At 42.0% G+C, this 20,842-nt stretch overlaps 1 protein-coding gene across 1 annotated transcript in view; it reads right to left on the minus strand.

Annotated features, from left to right (window-relative positions):
- KLHL29 (kelch like family member 29) overlaps positions 1–20,842 on the minus strand; it is an 853,771-nt gene that overhangs the window by 453,912 nt on the left and 379,017 nt on the right. Inside the window, exon 4 of the mRNA XM_066589171.1 lies at positions 14,949–15,269. Coding sequence (XP_066445268.1) covers positions 14,949–15,206 — 258 coding nt within the window. The 5' untranslated portion in view covers positions 15,207–15,269. The remainder of the gene's footprint in view (positions 1–14,948; positions 15,270–20,842) is intronic.

Consider the following 20,842-nt stretch of genomic DNA (forward strand, 5'->3'; position numbering starts at 1 on the left):
CACATTTGCGAAACACAAGACAATAAGAGTCGTTCTAATTTAGCCCGTTCTGATAACAACACGATGCTTTTGACCTTAGCTTTGTTCCCGGATGGTTTTGCATTTATATTGCGTGTTTGTTTGCCGAGGTTTTAAAGGTGTAGAGTTGTGGCTTTACGGGCAGCAATCATCTCGATATGTGGTTTTGCCATAGGGCGAAGTGGAGAATCAGACAGCGTAAAAAAAAAATGACCGCACTATAATTTTTCAGGTATAGAGATGGATTTTAAAGGAAAACTGTGCTGAATCTGTCCCATAGCAAAAACTATATTAACAGCATATACCAGTCAGCTATTGGCCAGCACAATCATAGACTTAGATGCGACAGTAATTTTTGAGATATATGCACCACTAAACCCCACCCTTTATAATACTAGCCACACCCCGAACACCCTCCCATGATCTAACACTAGCAGCTCATTGGTGGCCTTCAACAGTCCCTGAAAAATAGTCTAATCACTTGACTCTAAAGGGCGTTCATGTATGCCCTCCGTCCATGGGGTCTCTATGGAGCGCCATACACAGCTGGTGTTGGCTGTCCTTGACAGCTGGCATCCTCCCACAACAGCCACAATCAGCGTTCATGCTGATCGCAGCTGTCAATCCTTTAAATGCCAATGTCAATTCTAACAGCATGATTTGAATGCCCCAATTGGCGTTCAAAGGTCTGAACACCTTTCCCCTACCCCACAAAAAATGAGATCATAAGGAGCCGTTCAGATTTAATGGCAGCACAGGGCCTTCTGAAGGCGTCCAGTGTATTTCTCCCTGTTAGGACAGACCATGGCCTATTTTAATAGAATGCCTGTAGAAATACCATATACTGCAATACTTTAGTATTGCAGTAAATGGTATAAGTGATCAAAGGCTCACAAGTTCAAGTCCCCTCAGGAGACTAAAAAAGAAAGCAAAAGTAAATGAGTCAAAAAGTTTTTCTTATTATTGAAAAAGATAAAGGATGTTACAAGTTAAAAAAAAAAAAAAAAAACGTTTCCTGTATTAATATTTGAAAAAACGAAAACAAAAAACCATAACATTGCCAAGTCAGTAATAGCCAATCAATGAAAACAACACATTATTTTTCCCGTACAGTGAACACTGTCAGAAACAAATACACAATTCCAAAACTACACGTTATTGGTTACCCGGACTCTAAGAAAGATTTTTATAAAAAGTGATCAAAAAGTGATATTTACTCCAAAATAGTACAAATAAAAACCACAGGTCATCCCGGAAAAAAATCAGCCCCCACATAACCCCATCAGCAGAACAATACAAACGTTGTGTCGTTCATTAGATGGCGACAGAAAATATCTGATATTTTATCTTTTAAAAGCTGTACAGTAAAAAAAAAAACTATATAAATTTGGTTTCGTAGTACTCATACTGACCCCTAGAATAAAGTTATCCTGTCCTTTTTAGCACAGTGTGTATGCTGTGCAAAAATCAATACCACCCCAAATTGGCGAAAATCACCTTTTTTCCCCATTTCACACTCCACTTAGAATTTTTATAAAGTTTTTTAGTGCATTATGTTACATTAAATATTTATATTGAAAAATACAACTTTGTCCGGTAAAAAACAAGCCCTCAGAAAGCTGCATTGGTGAAAAAATAAGAGAGTCATGAGTTTTGGAAAGTGGGGAGGAAAAACAAAAATTAGGAAAAAAAGTTGAAGTGAATGTCCACGTTTTAGCAACTTTAACGCACAGAATTATCCATATCGTCATGGTGCAGGCAAAATTACCAACCCCATTGTGCCAGCCTCATGACCGAGTCGATAAAATCGAACCCACATGATACAACAATACAAATAGTAATAATATCACAAATTCCGCATCCCAGGAAGCTCTTCAAAGGCCCATAAAATACGACTGCCTTGTTTCGATTGGTTGACAATGCAATGTGCGACTATATAAGTTGTTCCCCATGAATAATTATTGTATGGGGACACTTCATGCATCGGTTTTAATCATTACCGCATTAGTATTTGGCTCCGGTAGAGAGCAGCAGTCAATAGACGAGGCAGAATGTGGCTCTTGAATGAAGTGGCTCAGAACATCTTGTCATGTTTTAGAAGAGGGAAAACATGTTTTGTCTTAATATGAATTAGATATTAGAGAACATGATCAGCCACTTAATGATTCTTATGTTTACATAGACATGTATTTCATTTATCACCGATTCATTATTGGCAGCTCATCTAACTATTCCATAACTTAAAGGGAACCTGCCACACTGTTCCATGTCTAAGGGAGTCCTCATACAGGGTTAAATTGTTATGGAGATGGACTGTGAAAATTTGCACCACATTTCGGCGCAGTGAACATGCTCACTGTGGTTAAAGGGCTGGACCGAGATATATTTTTTCAGTAAAAGTAAGTTCCCCATACACTGAAATAACAAATCGACATATAAGCACCTCTCCCCGTTTCCCGGGAACATGCTTTTACTGAAAAATTATAACTCGGATCACCCCTTTAAGTTGCCCGGTGAGCTGTGTGCATTTGGAAGAGGAGCGGCCGCTTCCTCTTGGGCCGTAGAAGGAGACACTACTGGCTGGGCTACACAGGGACTGGAAGGAGGGATTGGAAGCTGCTGCCTGTGCTGACAGAGGAGGCCAATGGAAAGGCAGAGAGAGATCCCAAGAGCTCTGAGAAGACAAATGATTGACCAGCAGCAACAGGTGACCTAAGAGAACAATGGTAGAGTTGGACTCCTGGCCTGGTACAAGCTCGAATCAGTAGTATCTGCAACTCCCACGCAACAACTGTAAGTAAGGCCGGCCTAAAAAAGAAGTAAGGTATGCACACCAAGTAAAGGGTTAAAGGGGTTGTCCAGTTGAAAACTAGTGATGACCTATCACTAAGACAGGCCATCAGTTGTAGATCAGCTGTTTGCCAGGCCATTTTGCCTGTGCACTGAGTTGATTTCTTCAGGAAGCAGAATGATTTGTTCTCACTGCAGTGCCAAAGCATGATATTACAGGCAATGTTCACATTCATTTCAATGGTAACACTGCCTGCAATACCAAATCTGGCCACTGCGGTGGTAACAAAGCTGTCTGCTTCCAGCAAAAATCAGCTCAGTGCACAAGTGCAGTGGCCTGGTGAACAGCTAATGGGGTCCCGGGCCACAAACCTCTACCTATCCTGCAGATAGGCCATCAGGGCCTTACAACTAGACAACACTCTTAAACTCTAGTTATCCATCAGACCTGCTGCAGGTTTCATACTGCGACGAAGAGAACTCATAAGACTGAACTGTTGAGGGATTCTGATGATGAACTATATGATTTCGGCAAGGTGCCATGAGGACCATCTGCGTAATTCCAAATCACCATCTCCATGAAATATCACATATGTCCCCACAGTTAGGATGAAGCTATCGATGTAGATGATGACTAGGATCTACAAAAAGACAATGATGAGATTCAATAAGCTAACTCTCACTAGTAAATGATGTACATAGAAATCCGTATTGTGTACACAGCCAACTGATTACACCATTGTCCCGTATACCACCTATCTGCTGCGGCTGATATACCATATAATTGATTGGCATTTGAAGGTTCGTGGTTTTCCTTAGGATCAGTAGTGCAGACAGAAGGCCAGGAGTCGGGGGACACAGCATGAAACACATCATCAGCTTCTTCTGGATGTTAACCTCAACACGGCTCTGCTGCGTATCTGACTTGTAACGTATGACTATACTCTAAAATAGCGGTCTATTCCCTGTGGTTTTCCAGCTGTTGGAAAACTACAATTCCCAGCATTCCCTGATAACTATAAAGGAAAGTTGGGAATTGTTGTTTCACAAGAGCTGGATAGTCATAGTTTGCACTCAGCTGGGCCGCGCTAGGACTGCTATGTCAGATGAGGCAATTCTAAAGCCGTATTTACGCGACAGAGAAAAATCGCACAAATTCTATCTTCACACAGAATTTACGCGATGTATTAACCCATTATTTCCAATGGGTTCATTAACTGATGGTGCAAGATGGAAGAACTGACGCAGATGGGGTATCCGAGTGCGGTGCGGTACGAGTTGCGCTCAACATTCTCGGGAGCAACTCGCTACCGTCCATATAAATCTAGCCTAAGGATTATTCCGTCTTCTCTATGTTTTTTTCTCACTTTCTGACCCTCTGACTGTTCTAGTTCAATTACCCACCGTCTCCTCATCCATCTCCTGCATGTTGAATTTCTCCTCTCTGCTCCATGACCTCTTAGTCCTCTTCTGCAGCAGTAATAACCACTGATCATTAAGATGGCTCAATGTATAAAGGAGAGTTCAGCTTCAGCTTCCTCATATACTTTGTGCATCAATTCTTCACCATTTTCAGGACTCCTGTTTACTGTCAGTAAAATTCTCATCTACACCCGAAACCAGAAAGCTTCTCACATTCATTGTATTTGTTACATCCAAGCTGGACACAAAACGCCTCATCCGGATCGGACATAATCTATGGTCCTAAAATAATGGATTCACACACAATATCCTAACACAGTGAACGCAAAATAATAATACAATGAGACCCTGTCTAAAAAATGGAGTATTCGCCCTGATGAGGGCAACCCCACTACAAGAACCTAGGGTGACCCTGGTGGAAAATAGCGATAATGACTACTACAATAGATTACAATATGTACTGTATGGATGTGAAGCACATAATGACCCAGATGTAATACCATTTCAAAATAAGCCATGAGTCTAGTAGATGTTACAATACTTCAAATATCCTTTACACCAAACTGACTATCTGACAGTGGAACATTACAGGGATTATTCTGATTGCCATTATGGAGTCCGGAAGGAATTTTTCCCCCGAAAGAGCTAATTGGCTTCTGCCTTTTGGGGGTTTTGCCTTCCTCTGAATCAACATTGAGGTTGAAACAGGCTGAACTAGATGGACATTGTCTTCATTTGGCCTAACATACTATGTTAATATGTTACAGGAGTTGTCAATTAGACCAGGAAAACCTTCAGATGAGAGGTGTAATTGGCGTCCTCGATGAGGAGGAGCTGGAATAAATGTGTATAGACAAGTGCTGATTGGTCGGCTGGGACACATGCTCTTTAGCCAATCAATCCATCCACTTACTAGCAAAGAAGTGTTCATGTTGGTGGCCTGTACCGAAATGACACTGCGCATGTGCAGGGTGTGATTCATGTGGGCAGCGGCCTACACTGTGACGTGACCCCAGTCCTGATCCAACATGAGCTGTGACAGTATTCCGTCTGGACAATCCAATAGGAGCTGATGCTTAAAGTCTGAGAACATCTATGGCGGACAAGTTTGTTTCTCACTTCCATGCATTTTGGGCGGACAATAATTTTTACAAGGTTTTAATTAAAACTTTTGCACAGTTTGTCTTCTGCAGCTTCTGCTAGTCATTGTATGAAGACACTGCAGTCTAAGTCTCAATAGGAGATCTGCCAGTGAGGCTGGACTGATGCTTGGTTCTCCTCTCCTCTACCTTCTTGTTAGAATTTATGACCGCAACTAAGTTGATCTTCATTTTGGATATAAATTAGCTGATAAAAAGTGTAAGAGAAGAGAGATGATCAGCTGCTCAGTCCGGCCTCACTGACGGATGTCTTATTGAGACTAGCTGCAGTTTATATATACAGTGATATGTAGAAGCTGCAGAAGACAAACAGTGCAAAACTTTAATTAAAACCTATTGTCAGCCCAAAATACATACACATAAATGGAAACAATTGCCCCCAAGGGTGCCAAAAGCTTTGAAATGATCACTTTATTTTTCAACAAACTTTGCATACATTAATAGTATAAGCGAATGTAAGAAAATTTGTAATATATCTTATCACTCATGTTAATTGTTTTCCCACTCTGGAACATTAGCGGCTCTCCACTCTAAAGTGACCCCCTCAAGTCCTTCCTTACTATGGACCTGTTCATATTACATGTAGCATCTTGTTATTTTTTTTCAAATGGATCAGTTAATGGATCTATAGAATTTCAATGGGGCTTCCATCATGGTTCCATCAGGATCTGCTCCCTTTTGTCAACAGGACAAACAAACTGAGACATTCTCACTTTTCTGTCCTATTGAAAAACAAGATCCTTTTTTTAAAGGGGTTGTCTAGTTATAAAGTAATGATGGCGTATCCTTAGCATAGGTCACCAATAGTAGATCGCTGGGAGTCCACCATCTGAGACTCCCGCTGATCAGCAGTCTACCTGGCTGTAGCGTTTGCGCATTGAGCTGATTTCTGTAGGAAGCAGACAGCTCAGTTTCCACTATGGTGGCCCAGCTTGGTATTACAGGCGAAATTTCCATTCACATTGATGTCTGCAATACCAAACCTGGCCACTGCAGTGCGAACGGAGCTGTCTGCATCCTCCAAATATCAGCTCAGTGCACCAGCCTAGCGAACAACTGATTTGGTGGGGATCCCAAGTGGCAAATCAATAGTGTACAACAACCCCTTTAACAATGTAAATCTATGGCAGTAGAATGCTACAGGATAGGTATTTGTTGTAGACTGTTGCACAAACAGTTTTGAAGACTCACAACTTTTTTTTAAAATACACACTTGCAATGTACATTACCCACCTGACTGCCCCCCCCCCCAAAAAAAAAAACACACAAAAGAAATAGAAACTGCTGCATACAAAGTTTCCAAGACCATATTTGGATATCTGCTTATCCCATAAGAATGCAGCACTCCAGAAGAAATCAAATTTCAAAGTGTTTATTTACCCATTAGCAGCAACGTTTCAGCTCTCACAATGGAGCCATTTCCGTTATTACTATTACTTTTTACGCAGCGCTGCTTCTGGTTGCTTGGATATCTGCTGCAATATATCTAGAGTGTTATAAAGTTCTCATAAGAAGCTTTTTATATATAAAAAAAAGGGTATTGAGATACAAATGATTTGTATTTCCTTTCTTTTGTGCTGCCAAATCCTATGTGTATTCTACGAGCTCCTTACTCCCACAAGGTTGTTGCCAAGGAATCTTAAAAGAAAGACATACGGTATTTGGGGCTTAGGTTATGGAGGAAGCTTAAAAGGTATTTGCTGGTGACCACAGATGCCTGTTGTGTGCAGACAGTTCCTCTCTCTGCCCACCACTAATGTTCTGGAGACCTCAGCAGAATGAATTGTGACTCCCGTCTTACTCCGTGAAAGCAATGAGTGGTATTGGCAGGTTGTACAACAAATGAGCTCATGTCAGTCACTGACTACAGACACTCGGATAGCTTCCTATTTTGAAAGGTTTTAGAAAATCGCCTGGCGCAGAGTGCTAAGGCAGCAGAAATGCAGTCATAAGCTCTCGCTCACAACCTGAAGGTTGCAAGTTCAATCCCATGTGGTTCAGGTAGCGGGCTCAAGGTTTCCATCCTTTCGAGGTCGGTAAAATGAGTACCCAGCTTGCTGGGGGGCAATAAATAAATTACCTGAAAGAGCTGTGGAATAAGTTGGAGCTATACAAATAACAAGTCCCCCTTATTCATAGGTTTCCCGTAAGAGAAGGCAGGCATACGAGGCTACCTTGCCACTGGAACTTAAGACCAAGATTTAAGATTAAGTGGTGGGACAATCAGTTGCGAAACTGACATGTCATGTCAGGCTGATAAAGGAAGGTGTAGAAATAGATTCCAAAATCGATCACATCGTTTTCTATGGAACACATCATAGCATAACTGCCTAACTACGCTGGAATAAGAAACAAGCTCATATTCACCTCTGCCACTCCCTCCATTGTGCCGAATCCTTGCCTTGGGTCTCGGCAGCAGGTTGCATGGTACAGTTGAGGCCAGAGATTGGACACACATAAGACTGATGTTTCAAATGCCAATCTTAATATTAGCCCCATTGGTGCATGATGCACTTAATATATGAAGAGATGCGCTCATATTGTGAAACAACTCTAAGGGGTCACCCCGGAAGGTTTAAACTGCTGCCATGGGCTACAGGATGTGCCAAAATACCACGTGCCAGAAATTGCACGAGTTGTGGAGCTATAGAATTGAGGCTGCTTAAAGGACTGTTTCCGATAGGCTGAGACTCCTGGTATAAAAAGGAAATTGTTGCTGCGCCACAGAGAGAGTGCAGGAACCAGAAGGGTGATCGGAGGTGCTGCCTAATGTACAGCAGTGGAGAAGCACTACAGACAGAGGAGAGGCTGCTGACAAAGAGTGAGCCCAACAAGTTGAGATGATTTGGCACCAGGTTGTTCTTGGAGTATGATCCTGTGGCTATGAGCATGGAAGAGCTGCCCAATGTCATCGACGACACACATAGGGGCCCTGAGAGTTTCACCCATTCAACTGAAGGGGTGGAAAAAATCCCCCTAAATAAACCACGGACCCGGTTTTTAGGCGCTATTTTTGCATTTGATGCCTATTTTTATGCATATTTTGATACATATTCGAAACATCTTTTAAAGTCCCATTTATCTCTAAAGCAAAAACCAATGTGGAAAACAAAAAAAAGTAGTGACGTCACTTCTCTTGTTTCCCGAGACACGCATTTTAAATACGTATCAGGGAAAAACGTGTTAAGTTCAAGTACACGGTTTCCAATTACCAGTCAATAGTATGCGTATTTTAAGCGGATTTTGGCTTGGAATCAGCTCCAAAACACACTCTGTGGGTTCATACCGTTAGCCTTTTTTGCTTGCCATTTTTGGACCTTTCTTTTCCTATAGAGAGAGCACACTGCAATTGTGAGAAAATACCATTAACCCAAAAGACACAAAAAAAGAGAAAAAAAAGGCTACAACAAAAACACACTACTTATATTACATTGCGTAACTCCCTATGGACCTACACCTAACATTTACGAACATCTGGTTTTTATTGGAAAAAAAAAGTGACAAAACTGTGAAAAACTTGGAAAAAAAACTGTGTATGACAACATCCTTGAAGAAATAATGGCAGTGAAGAGGGGTTCACGTGTTACATGTAACTGTTCTCTAGCTTTTGTTCAACTAACCGGCTAAGTAATTACGTTATATCGCCACCTTGTGTTCATGTTGCACGATAGCATAAGTGTTCCTAGGAGGGAGAGGTGGGCATGTGATGGTGGTCAAGTGTGTGCCGAGATGGCCCTCTCGAGGCTGGGTATAAATAGTGGCTTACTGCATCATTTTGTGTGTGTTGCCCTACTTAGAAGCAAGGAAACACAACTACTGGAAGGAAGATGGAATTTGTTCCTTCATCTGAGCTCTTGGCCTACGGCCTGGCTAACATGCTGTGCCAGGATTCAACATTTTGGGGCCCGGGAGACCACCATCCTAACCCCCATCCCGGGAGCAGCAACTAGGCCCATCTGGTGGAGCGAGTAGCCATACTATCGGGTGTTGTGTTAGTGGTTATTATTAACTCAGCGTTAATTTGTGCGAGAGTTTTTGGAGTTCTGTCGATATTTTGGACCCATTTTCTGGTCAATAAGTTGACTGTCCTAGTTTGTTAAAGTCACGTCTGAAAGTCCCTGCAGTTATGGTCTATGTTTCTCACTCAGTGGGTCGAAAGCCCATGACAGCACTGTTACAGGCCAGAGACCACCAATACATGAGGACACACGGGTATGGAGTCCAACTCAGACAGGAAGCCTCCCCAGCTGGGCAGTAAGGAGCCTATGCAGAATGGTTGCTACTGGCCCCTGAGGTTAAGACCCCTGAGGGCCCCACCTCCCCACCAGGGAACCTTCCTTACACCAATACGCCCAATTGTGTTATAGTCTTCTGAAGCCTGACCATCCTATGACATAAGCTCCTGTGGAATGGCCTCGTCAGGAGGGTTACACAGGCACACAAGTGTTTATGTTACCGCTGAAGTACAAGTATATATTTTTGTTACCACAGACGCGAGCAAAGCCATTTAGCCCCATAAAACGGACGGGAGCGCTTTACATTGTTTTCTTCCAGTAAAAACATTCTTTGGGTCAGACGAGCTCCGGGAAGCGACGCAAATGGCTGCAATAAACTTTCAGTAGCTGCAGATATTGGAGAGGTGGAGAACAATTTTTTTCGTGTTCGTTTTCTGTATATTATATTTCAGTTCAGAGCTGTAGAAAATGGCACAACTTTAAACGGGAAATAAGTGGAAAAATCAACAATGTCCGTCAGAGACGAGAAGACGTGGTACAGAATACGGAATTCAGAGATGAGATGGAACGAAAAAAGGCCTAAAAATAGAGGTTTGTGGCACAAAATACAAAAAGTGCCAAATATCATTTTTTACCGCTGATCACCACACCGATTCCCTCCAGACTATAGACCAGATTGTGGGCTGAAGAGGCGATCTGTTATCCATAGGGTCATCTTTAGGGTGTATGTACACGTGCGAATATCGGTCCTAAAAACTGAGGCCAATAGCTGACTTGAATTGCCACACTTGCAATTTTCACGCATGTGAAAAACACGTGAAAATCGCCCATTATTCCCATAGGAGCAAAAACGCATCAGATCATAAAGCTTATTATCTGACATGGTTTTACTCACACGCGCAATTTTTTTAATATCATGAACCATCCAAGCAAAAAAAAAAGCATGTCCAATTTCGTGATTTTTGGACAAAAATTGCCCATTGAAGTGTATAGGTGTGATTAAGAAAACAGATTGCACTCATCTGATGCGACTGCAATCTGCTTTTATCGCATGTATCATGGTAACCATAAAAAAGTGTGTGAAACCTTTAATTATACTCATAGTGTCCCAGTTCTCTGGTCATGTCGGGGAATCGGGTGACCCACTGCTTCATCGCAGGCTTGTTCTTCATCCCCCGGACGCCGACAGGGCCACTTCTCTGTATAGTATGTGCATTTGTGTTGTATTACACAGCAGTTTTGACAAAAAGTCATGTACATGTTATGTGTGTGGAAGGCTGTACCATTTACCATAATAAACCGCAATACATAAAATAGTCATCCCGTTATGAAGGCCCGGCACAGATCAAGAAATGATAGACAAGCTCTTCACAAGTCCTTTCAGACGGCTTTATTGCTAGACCTTGCTTGTTTATACGGAATCAGATCATGGCCTTGACAAGCGTAATGTACCCGGATGGAGCCACGAGGTTGGAAATAACATTTACGTCTCACCAAGCCGATGAAAGAACTAGGACATCACTTTCGGAGAACACCAAAACGATTGACTGAATGATTGACAGGTTGATTGCTGCAAAATGCAACCATTTAGATACAATTGAGTCTTGTAAGAAGGCGCGACATGAACTATTCTGGGGTATTACTCAGAGTGTACTACATTTTTTCACACCTCTCTTTTCAACCAGTCAGCAGACTAGAATGGAGTTGAAGTCCACTGGCCGAAGTGGGTGTTTTTTGGTTCACTGGCCTAGGTGACTGTTTTATAGCACCAGAACCAGCGAGAAATATCTGATAGTATACTATATTGAAGGGCTTTTCCCAAAATTTAAACCTATCTATAGAGTCAACGGACAAATGTCTAACCGGTGGGGGCCTGACTGCTGAGATCCCCAACGATCACCAGAACAGGGTCCCTTTTCCCACCATTTAAACTAAGCCGCAGCCAGCACTTGGTCACCACTCCATTCATACAGGGCGACACAACATCCTTATGATCAGTGGAGATCCGAATGGTTGGTCCACCCATCAATCAGAAACCTATTCCCTATCTTCTGGATGGAGAACAAGTTTATATCTTGGGGCAAACCCTTCATTCTACGTTCATATGTAGCGGAAATGGTGCAAAAGCTGCAGAATTTCTGCATCAAAAACTATATCACAATCCGTGCCATTGTTGCAGACTTTGATTCAGCTATGGATCCGCAGCTCATTTCAGCCCTTTAGCGACCACTAGGGCTTAACAGGAGCCAGCAAAGATACCAATCGCCGCTTACTGCCTGCACCCAGCAACTGCTATTGAATGCTGCCATCTTTCCAACTAATGATAAGCAGCCCACTTTACATCATCTGACCTGTGACGGTGTTCAGTAGCGGTTGCCGGGAGAAGGCAGTGAGCGGCACTCTTGGTAAAAACTGAGATTTGGAAGTGTCTTTACTTACTTAGGTAAGATCCAGAGCTACATTCGAGTCAAAATCTGCACTAATATTGCAAATTTGGTGCAGTTTTTGATGCGGAAATGCTGTGGATTTTGCTGAACATACTCTTCAGAAGGAATCTTGCGTACTGTACTTCTCAAGAAGCACTCCTCACATAAATTCATGTGGTCACAGCAATATATAACAAGTGATGACTCCCAGTAGCAAAGTGATGATGACAAGAAGGCCGGCCATCATGTTGAAATTTGCCAAATCCATCAGGTTGATTGAAATTATATCCTCTTAAGATTAAACTATTCATTACCAACCTTCAAGCAACACTACCCCATCTTGGGTCCATTAAAGGACAATCAATATTTTTGGCCAAGTCTAAATGAGTCCACTCTACAACCAATAACAGAGGACACCGCTCTTACAGAACTCATACAATTTTCTGCAATGTGAATAGATTGTTGTGCAACAAGAGAGGTCACAAAAGTTTCACCATGAAGACTAGCTTTAGATGCAACGTGCTACATCGACCAATATCAAAAACCACAGCCATAGACATATTCCACAGTCATATTAAAGAGGCACTTTGGTTTGTCTCCCCTCTACACATCATGCAATACAAATATATATGCAAAAAAACTGTTATATACCCTCCGAGGAACACGCGGGGATGGTAAGAAATTATAGTCCTCCTTGACAAATGTACTATACAGTTCAAAACAGGTAACTGGACCCCCATATGAAGAATAGGTCAGTTTGAGTGATTTACATCGGGGTCATGAAGAATTTTTGCATCTTGTGGGGAGGCATTTTACATTCCTGGATGGTCAAGCTGCATATTACACCAAAAAAAACCCCAAAAATATCATGGGTACTGTCTAGTTTTGAGTGATCTAAACAGTCAAACTTCCAATTATCGTGAACTCAGACCTCCTCCTCCTTTCCCATCTCCTTCAGTGGTTAGTACTGTTGCCTTGCAGTTCTGGTGACCTAGGTTCAAATCTGACCAAGGCCAACATCTGCATGGAGTTTTTATGTTCTCCTTGTGTTTGTGTTTCTTCTGCTTCCTCTTATTGGGAGGATGAAGGAGGAGGAAGAAAGAAGAAGCATGGTGGTCTCAATGGTAAGTGCTGTTGCCTTGTAGTACAGTGCTGCAAGGCAACAGTGCCAACCGCTGAGCCGCGTTTATGGTCAGAGGAGGAAAAGGAATAGAAAGAAGAGGAGGAGTTTGAAGACTCTTAGAAAGTGTTAGACAGCAGTTTTAGTGGTATGGGTGAAGTTCTCTTTCGGTTCAAACTGATTTGTACCAAACCAAACTTTTTGCCGAATTTTGGTGAACTGGCCACACCAAGATTTTCAAAAGTTTGCTCAATATTAGTACTGGGATAGACTGGGATATTTTGGGTCTACAAGAGGGAATGATACCTACGGACAATCTTTCCTCTATAAGGAACAAATGCATATGCACTTTGAAATGCAGAGTAATTTCTAATGTTATCATTGTATATACAGAGTATATCATCATAATAAGAGCTTGTAGATTATTTTTGAATTATCCCATAACAAACCCTAGTCATGGGCGTAACTATAGAGGATGCAGGGGATGCGGTTGCACCCGGGCCCAGGAGCCTTGGGGGGCCCATAAGGCCTCCCTTCTCCATATAGGGAGCCCAGTACTATGGATAAAGCATTATAGTTGGGGGCCCCGTTCCAGGTTTTGCATTGGGGCCCAGGAGCTTCAAGTTAAGCCTCTGACCCTAGTGGTAAGTGATCTACAAAGTCAGCTCGAAAGGAGGATGTCTTCTGCTTGAGCTTTGGGGCTCATTATTGTCTGAAAGACTAGGGCCTCTGGAAGACCCTCTGGTTTTCCGATGGGCCAGTCTGATCCTGACCACTGGCCACTGCAAGAACCTTTTTTCATATATCAAGTATACCTTGAGTATTGAGAAACCTCTGTTTACCTAGTTAGACCATATCAACTGTATAGTATGTTTGTTGAAGTAGAAGATTTTGGCTATCAGGTCTATAGAAAGGAATCAGCTTATCACATCAGTTGTCTTCTACACTGGACTTTTCTGGATTGCTAACGACTCTGCTCTCCTTGGAGGTCAATAACATTTTTGTTCTTACTTTCTTACTTCTAGGAAGTGTGGATCCTGCTGCATCCATACATACTAAAGGGTTATCTTTTTCATTCACAGGTCCCACCATCTCTAACATCCTAATTACATAACAACCACCACGAATGGAGGTTAATTGATAGTGATAAGCAAACTTTTAAAAAGTTTGGTTCGAATGGTTTGCTGAATTTTGGCAAAAAGTTCTGCTGAGTCCAAATTAGCTCAAACCGAACCAAAACATCATCAATACCCCTTAAAACTGGTGTATAAGATGGTGGAATTTTAATGAATTTGGTGGAGACAAACTGCCTGAGGTTCAGTTTTGTGCTAGACCAAACTTTTAACAAAGTTCAACCTGAAACAGAATTTTGACTGCTTTGATTCACTCAACACTATTAATTGATATAATGGGAATTCTAATAATAAGACAAAAACGCTACATTAACTACTTTATGGTCCTTTGTGGGCACACAAAGTTCTCACAGTCCAGATGAAAGACCATCATATATAGGTGATGTTTCAATCATGTGACTTGCTGCAAAGCATTATGATTCTAAGCGGCATCTGAGGCCAATTAACGTTTCCCCTTTAATTTTGGCTATATATACACAGCACTTTGTGGGTGGAAATAGTCATTGTGAGACCCCCATTGGTCTTCATTATTTAGTGGTTACGGTGGGCACCCCAGTTCTATTCTGAAAGTGGAAACATTTTTTTACAAAATGTTTTTTTTTAATAAAAATACATTTTAAAATTTAATCATAAAATCTTCTTACTTTGGACGCAGAAGCTGCAGAAGGGTTGCTTGCGTTGCTTGTCACGGCATCACTGCCAACCGTTGTAGAAGTGGTAGATGTTGGTGTGGGAAGACGGGATGGTACAATGGGTAGAGGCAGAAGTCCCGGCCTGTTGTTACCATTCCCATTGACTATACTATTGGTATTACTTGTGTTCATATGATTACTGCTTGGGCTCCACTCCCATCTCTCCCATCCTCCACAGAAATCCCTCTCAAACCTGCTGTGCCGCGACATCCTAGAATGTAGACGCACAGGCAGCTTCCTCCCTTTGTTCCAATTCTTCTGTTACCAAGAGTGCTGGAATGATAAAAAAAAGAAATATTACAAAAAAAGACAAAAACTCTAGAATATGCTAAATGAGAAACATTATTTATAGGTGAGTTCCATAAGATAATTGATGTGAAATCTCAGCAGGCCTACTGAGTATAATGAGCAAAAAAAAAGATTTCCCCTACCGTATAACTCTATAATTATTAGCAATGAACGTTCATTCTTTGAAAAGCAAAAAGAAAAAAAAAAAGTTGAGAACAGAACTTGGAGCGGCTCCTGCTGTTTTGATTTAGAAAATAATAAATCCTAAACCAATTTCTATGCGCCTACCTTTTATCACGGAATTGTAAACCACTAGATTAACCGCCTTACTGTGTCGGAAGACAAAAGAGCCGGTGATAGGGGCTTGGTTAAAGTGAAGTAACTACAATTAGTCAATGGCTTGTGGTTTGAAATATATGGAGGGGGCCATCCAGCATGATAATAGCTCTATTAGGGTAAAGTGGACATTAGCATTATTTACACTGAATGGATACTTTATTAGAGATACCCCTTTTATTAAAAACACCTTTCTAGTAGAGGTGGTGGACCACCGTTTGGCCTTCAGAATAGCAGTAATTAATCGCAGCATCCATTCATGGGTTTCAAGAAAATTTTCCCGAATCTATTACAGGACCCCAGGGAAACTAGGTTATAATAGGCAATTCACAATTTGTCAGAGGCAATATAACACGAAGTATGGTATCCCTTTACTAAAAGGTATAATCTTTATTGATGTGCATTAGAAAAGGATCTATTTGGCCCCAAACCCCTGATGACGCCCCTGAGGTGGTGAAACACTTTGGGGGAACTGGTTGTAGCTTTTTGATTTCAGTAAACTCTACATTTGCTGCTATTACACAATCGTTAGATAGGATTTCCCATCCTTTATGTACCTAGCTATCTAGGGAATACGGGATATGACTAATATCTGTTTGAGCAGCAGGTGGAGGATACTGGGTTATTAAATACGCCTTTTTAAAGTATACTAATAAAGATTATTCCTTTTAGTAAAGGGATACCATAAATTTGGATTATATTGCCTTAGGAAAATTGAGAAGAAAATACTCCCTACACCATTACTCTAGTTTTGTAGTCTGGAGCCTCAGCATGCGGCATTGAGTCTTCGGCAGTGAGTGAGAGCAAAACAGGGAAGCGTCTAGAGAAGAGCATGGACTGCTCCCCAGCACTCAGGGAGAACCAAGTGTCCTAAGTTCAATAAACTGGTTCCTCTTCATATGCAACTATGGATAAGAGCTCCGTTCGTTCCTGTGTGTTTGATCCCGCGAGTGCGAACCAGAATGTTAAAGGGGTTGTCCCGCGGCAGCAAGTGGGTCTATACACTTCTGTATGGCCATATTAATGCACTTTGTAATGTACATTGTGCATTAATTATGAGCCATACAGAAGTTATCAAAAGTTATAAGAAGTTTTTCACTTACCTGCTCCGTTGCTAGCGTCCTCGTTTCCATGGAGCCGACTAATTTTCGCCGTCTAATGGCCAAATTAGCCGCGCTTGCGCAGTCCGGGTCTTCTTCTTTTCTCAATGGGGCTCCGTGTAGCTCCGTGTAGCTCCACCCCGTCACGTGCCGATTCCAGCCAATCAGGAGGCTGGAATCGGCAATGGACCGCACAGAAGCCCTGCGGTCCACCGAGGGAGAGGATCCCGGCGGCCATCTTCAGCAGGTAAGTAAGAAGTCACCGGAGCGCGGGGATTCAGGTAAGCACTCTCCGGTGTTCTTTTTTAACCCCTGCATCGGGGTTGTCTCGCGCCGAACGGGGGGGGGGGGGGGGGGGTTGAAAAAAAAAAAAAAACCGTTTCGGCGCGGGACAACCCCTTTAACTGCTCAGTACCAGCAGATAACAGGACAGGGAGCGTGTCCCTGGGGCAGGAGCTGGGCAGAGGAAGTTAAGCTAATGTTTCCTTTGGAGGACCCCAATGACAAAGTTACAGGTAGGCAGCTGCCCCCCCCAAAGACTACATCATCCACATGCTGATCCCCATCCTGGTCAACTGTCCCGCTTCACCTTTTACAATAGTGCAACAGAAATCTAGATTCATCTGACCAGATGATGTTTTTTCAACTGCTCAGTGATCCAATTTTGCACCCTTTTGCTCACTGGAGGCCTCATCATTCTGTTTCTCCAAGAAAGCAACATCACTAGCACTGGCCGTCTACTATTATAACCCATCCGTGCTAAGGAACAATGAATTGTGTGATCATATTGGTTAGAGCACGATCTCTGTATTTGGCTGTAGTCTGCTTGCCTGTGCACTGCCTATTTGTCAGAATGATTCTTGACATCCTCCACTAACCCCTTTTGGTGAAAAGTTGATTCTGTCCACAAGAGTCTCTTTTCCTCAATTGCACTATTCTGATTAGACTTTCCACACTGCTGCAAGAGAAAATCCCAAAAGGTTGGCAGTGAAATCCTGGCCATGGCTAGTCTAGGACTGATGACCAAGCCTCATTGTATGTTGCTCAGATTGCTGGATTTTCCTGTTTTATGCGTATTTACAGTGAAACTGATCAAGTGAAAACTTGCTCACTTGATTTTATGCTAGACTTCAGGTCTAATGTCCATACAGAGAAGCTTCAATCATAAAAGGGCTGGGAGCTCTGATAAAGTGGCCATTCAGTGTATATTACAGTATATACATCAACACTCTCTATGGCCAAGAGAACAGAGCATATTATGAACATATACATTTTTATGCAGAAAATAAAAGCAGCACTGTGCCAAGTTAGAGAAGTGCCAACATCACGTCCGCGATCCAGGTCCTTTAAATATTCCAAGCCTACGTGACATGTAAAAGTCTAGTAAAATAATCGGTGTATGTATTCACCCATAGACACAACCTTTAAGCCCTTAAACTGGGGCCATTTTCAAGTCGTATACATTTTACACCCTTTAAGCCCTGCCCCTGCCCCTCCCCTGAAGAACTGGGAATGTGCCTTTAACACTAATTTGTATAAACCCCGCCCCTTTTGTGCTTCAATCTGCAGTTTTTGAAGTAGGGCTGGCAATTATAAAATATATATTAAAATTCTTCATTTTCAAAGTGTTTCCATATTAAAAAGGAATACAATTTTCCAATTCCCTTTTTGTTTTGGTTCTTGTAAAATCTCTGCTTGCTGTAATTCCTTAGGAACCTTCATTTCTTACTTCCAGGAAACAATATTTGGTAAAATAATTGTGTACAGAAAACCTTTTTTGTGATTTTCCACATTCATGAATGTTAACAGGACTGCCAGAACGCTGACATGAGAAAACACAATTTCATTTCAGCTATACTGTCATGGGACACAATGGAAAACATGATTGTGTTTACAGAGAAGCAATCTATAGATGACATCAGAATATTTTCATCCACACAGTCCAGGAAAACTTATGTTCCTGGATCAGATCAATATAAGGATATTACTTTCCTCCCAGGGACAGAGTTCTCAAAGACTGAGAAGAGACAAATAATGCTATCCACAACCCTGAATTGAGAAATTGTAAACCAAGTCACAATAATAAAACAATGGAAAACAATAAAGTATGATGCATATTATAAATAAATATATACACACTGACTCATAAAAAAATATCCCGCCCCTAGAAGAAGTTGTTCTTTTGCTGCAAAACTCAGCATGCAGTTCCATCTCAGGCAGATCTGTAAATGATGAGAGTTGTAGGGTGATTAGATGAACGGTCTTGTCACCAGAGGCCCTAAAAGTGGTTCCACCCTTGGTCTATAAAGGCTCTCAGAGGCTCCTTGTATGTAGTGACCTCTTCTTCCGCTTGTGTAGAGCTTGTGGACCACTAGACACCTCTACGATGCAATCCAAGAGATTGCACCCAATTAAGGGAAGCATTAATGGAATGCAAGAAGCTAGGTGGCAATATCGATGAATAGCCCGCCGCCTGGACTGTTAGGAGGTTTTGGACCAGTGGATGGATGAGGGCACACAAAGTGGCCGGGCTCAGGATGCCCTCAACAGACCACCAACCAGTAGAGAGGATTGTCTGAAGGTCTGACAAACACAAATAGCTCCAACTGTTTTGTTGTAATCCAGAGACAGGTGGCGCCATCATTACAGGCTCCCTTGTCTGTTGAAAGCATTTCCAGGTGATTGGCTAAACGACATCTGGTCTCACGGCGCCCACTTCATGTACTGCCATTGACACTACCTCTCCATTTGTCATGGTGTCATGAATGACAAAACTGGATGCTACAGAGTGGAACCGGGTTGTCTTCAGCGATGAATCCAGGTTTAGTTTGGGCGCTGACGACGGCCGTGTTCATGTCTGCAGACTTTGGAATGAGTGCCTTAATCTTGTCTTTGCTGTGGAGTGGAACACTGCCCCCACTGGTGGTGTGATGGTCTGGGGGCCATTGCATAGACAGATGGTCACCCATAGTAGTGGAGTGCGGGATAATGACAGTGACATGTGTTGTCTCTCATGGCAAGGCTTCCAAGAGGCATTTTCCAGCAGGATAATGATTGGCACTCTTACACCCTTTCAACAAGGAAATACATTACCCTACCGGACACACATTGATGGCCTTTCACCTAACAACTAGTGCCCTACTGTAAACTGATGAGGGGCACATGTATTTACATGAGTATTCTGGCTTGGCTTGAAAAGGTCTGCCTGTGCATGGTTATCTTCTCCTTCTGGAGAAGACTCTGGCTTTGGCTTATATTCCCAGCCACTGTTACAAGGCTTGTTAAAAGGTCTGACATTGACTTGCAGGAATGTTGCCTTCCAATAGATGGCGCTGCAGAGGCATTGTTCTCTCTTCTCATTTGCATGAATTTCCCAGAGGAGCAGATGTGACCTCACAAGTCTCCTCACTAGGTGCTCTCCTTAAAGAGAAACCACACCCTTCCTGACCCCTTCCTTTTTATTGATATATACACTTCCTATTTTCCTATACAATTCCTATTTTATTTTTCAAAATATATATTTTTTTTTAATTAACTTCTAATTTTGCAAATGTATAGAAAGATCTAGAAGAATATCAGTCCGGATCTTTTTAAAGACTGCAGAAATAGAACAGATGTCTCCTTCACGTGTATTGTACACATGGAGGAAGGAGTCGTTGGGATTTTTGACAATCTTTAAATACCATAATGTGAGCTTAAGCCCTGGGGAACAATTTATCAGAACTAATTTCCTCAGTTTATGGCACAAATTGGCAAAACCTAAATTCTAGTCCAATCAGCGTGAGAGAATTACATCTGGAGGAACGAAGCGAATGACAAATTGTATCTAGTACCGCTGTCCTGACCGTAGTTATGAGGCTCATAAAAGCACAATTTTACGCAAAGTGCCAGCAGACCCATTACTATTTATGGAGAAAATACTGCAAATTCATAAAGGAAAGATTTTCATGGGTCCCCGTTCTTGTGAACAGGTTGTGTAATGAAATTGGAATGCTCTTTCAATAGGCATTTTTTTTTTAGATTGCAAAGCCTTCTAATGGTAAATGAACTGTAAGTGGAAACAAAATGTTATCCGTAAATTGAAATACACAGGAATGAATAATGTGCAGCCTGCAATAATCT

Source organism: Eleutherodactylus coqui, chromosome 1 (genome assembly GCF_035609145.1).
Source record: "Eleutherodactylus coqui strain aEleCoq1 chromosome 1, aEleCoq1.hap1, whole genome shotgun sequence".
NCBI classification, from domain to species: domain Eukaryota; kingdom Metazoa; phylum Chordata; class Amphibia; order Anura; family Eleutherodactylidae; genus Eleutherodactylus; species Eleutherodactylus coqui.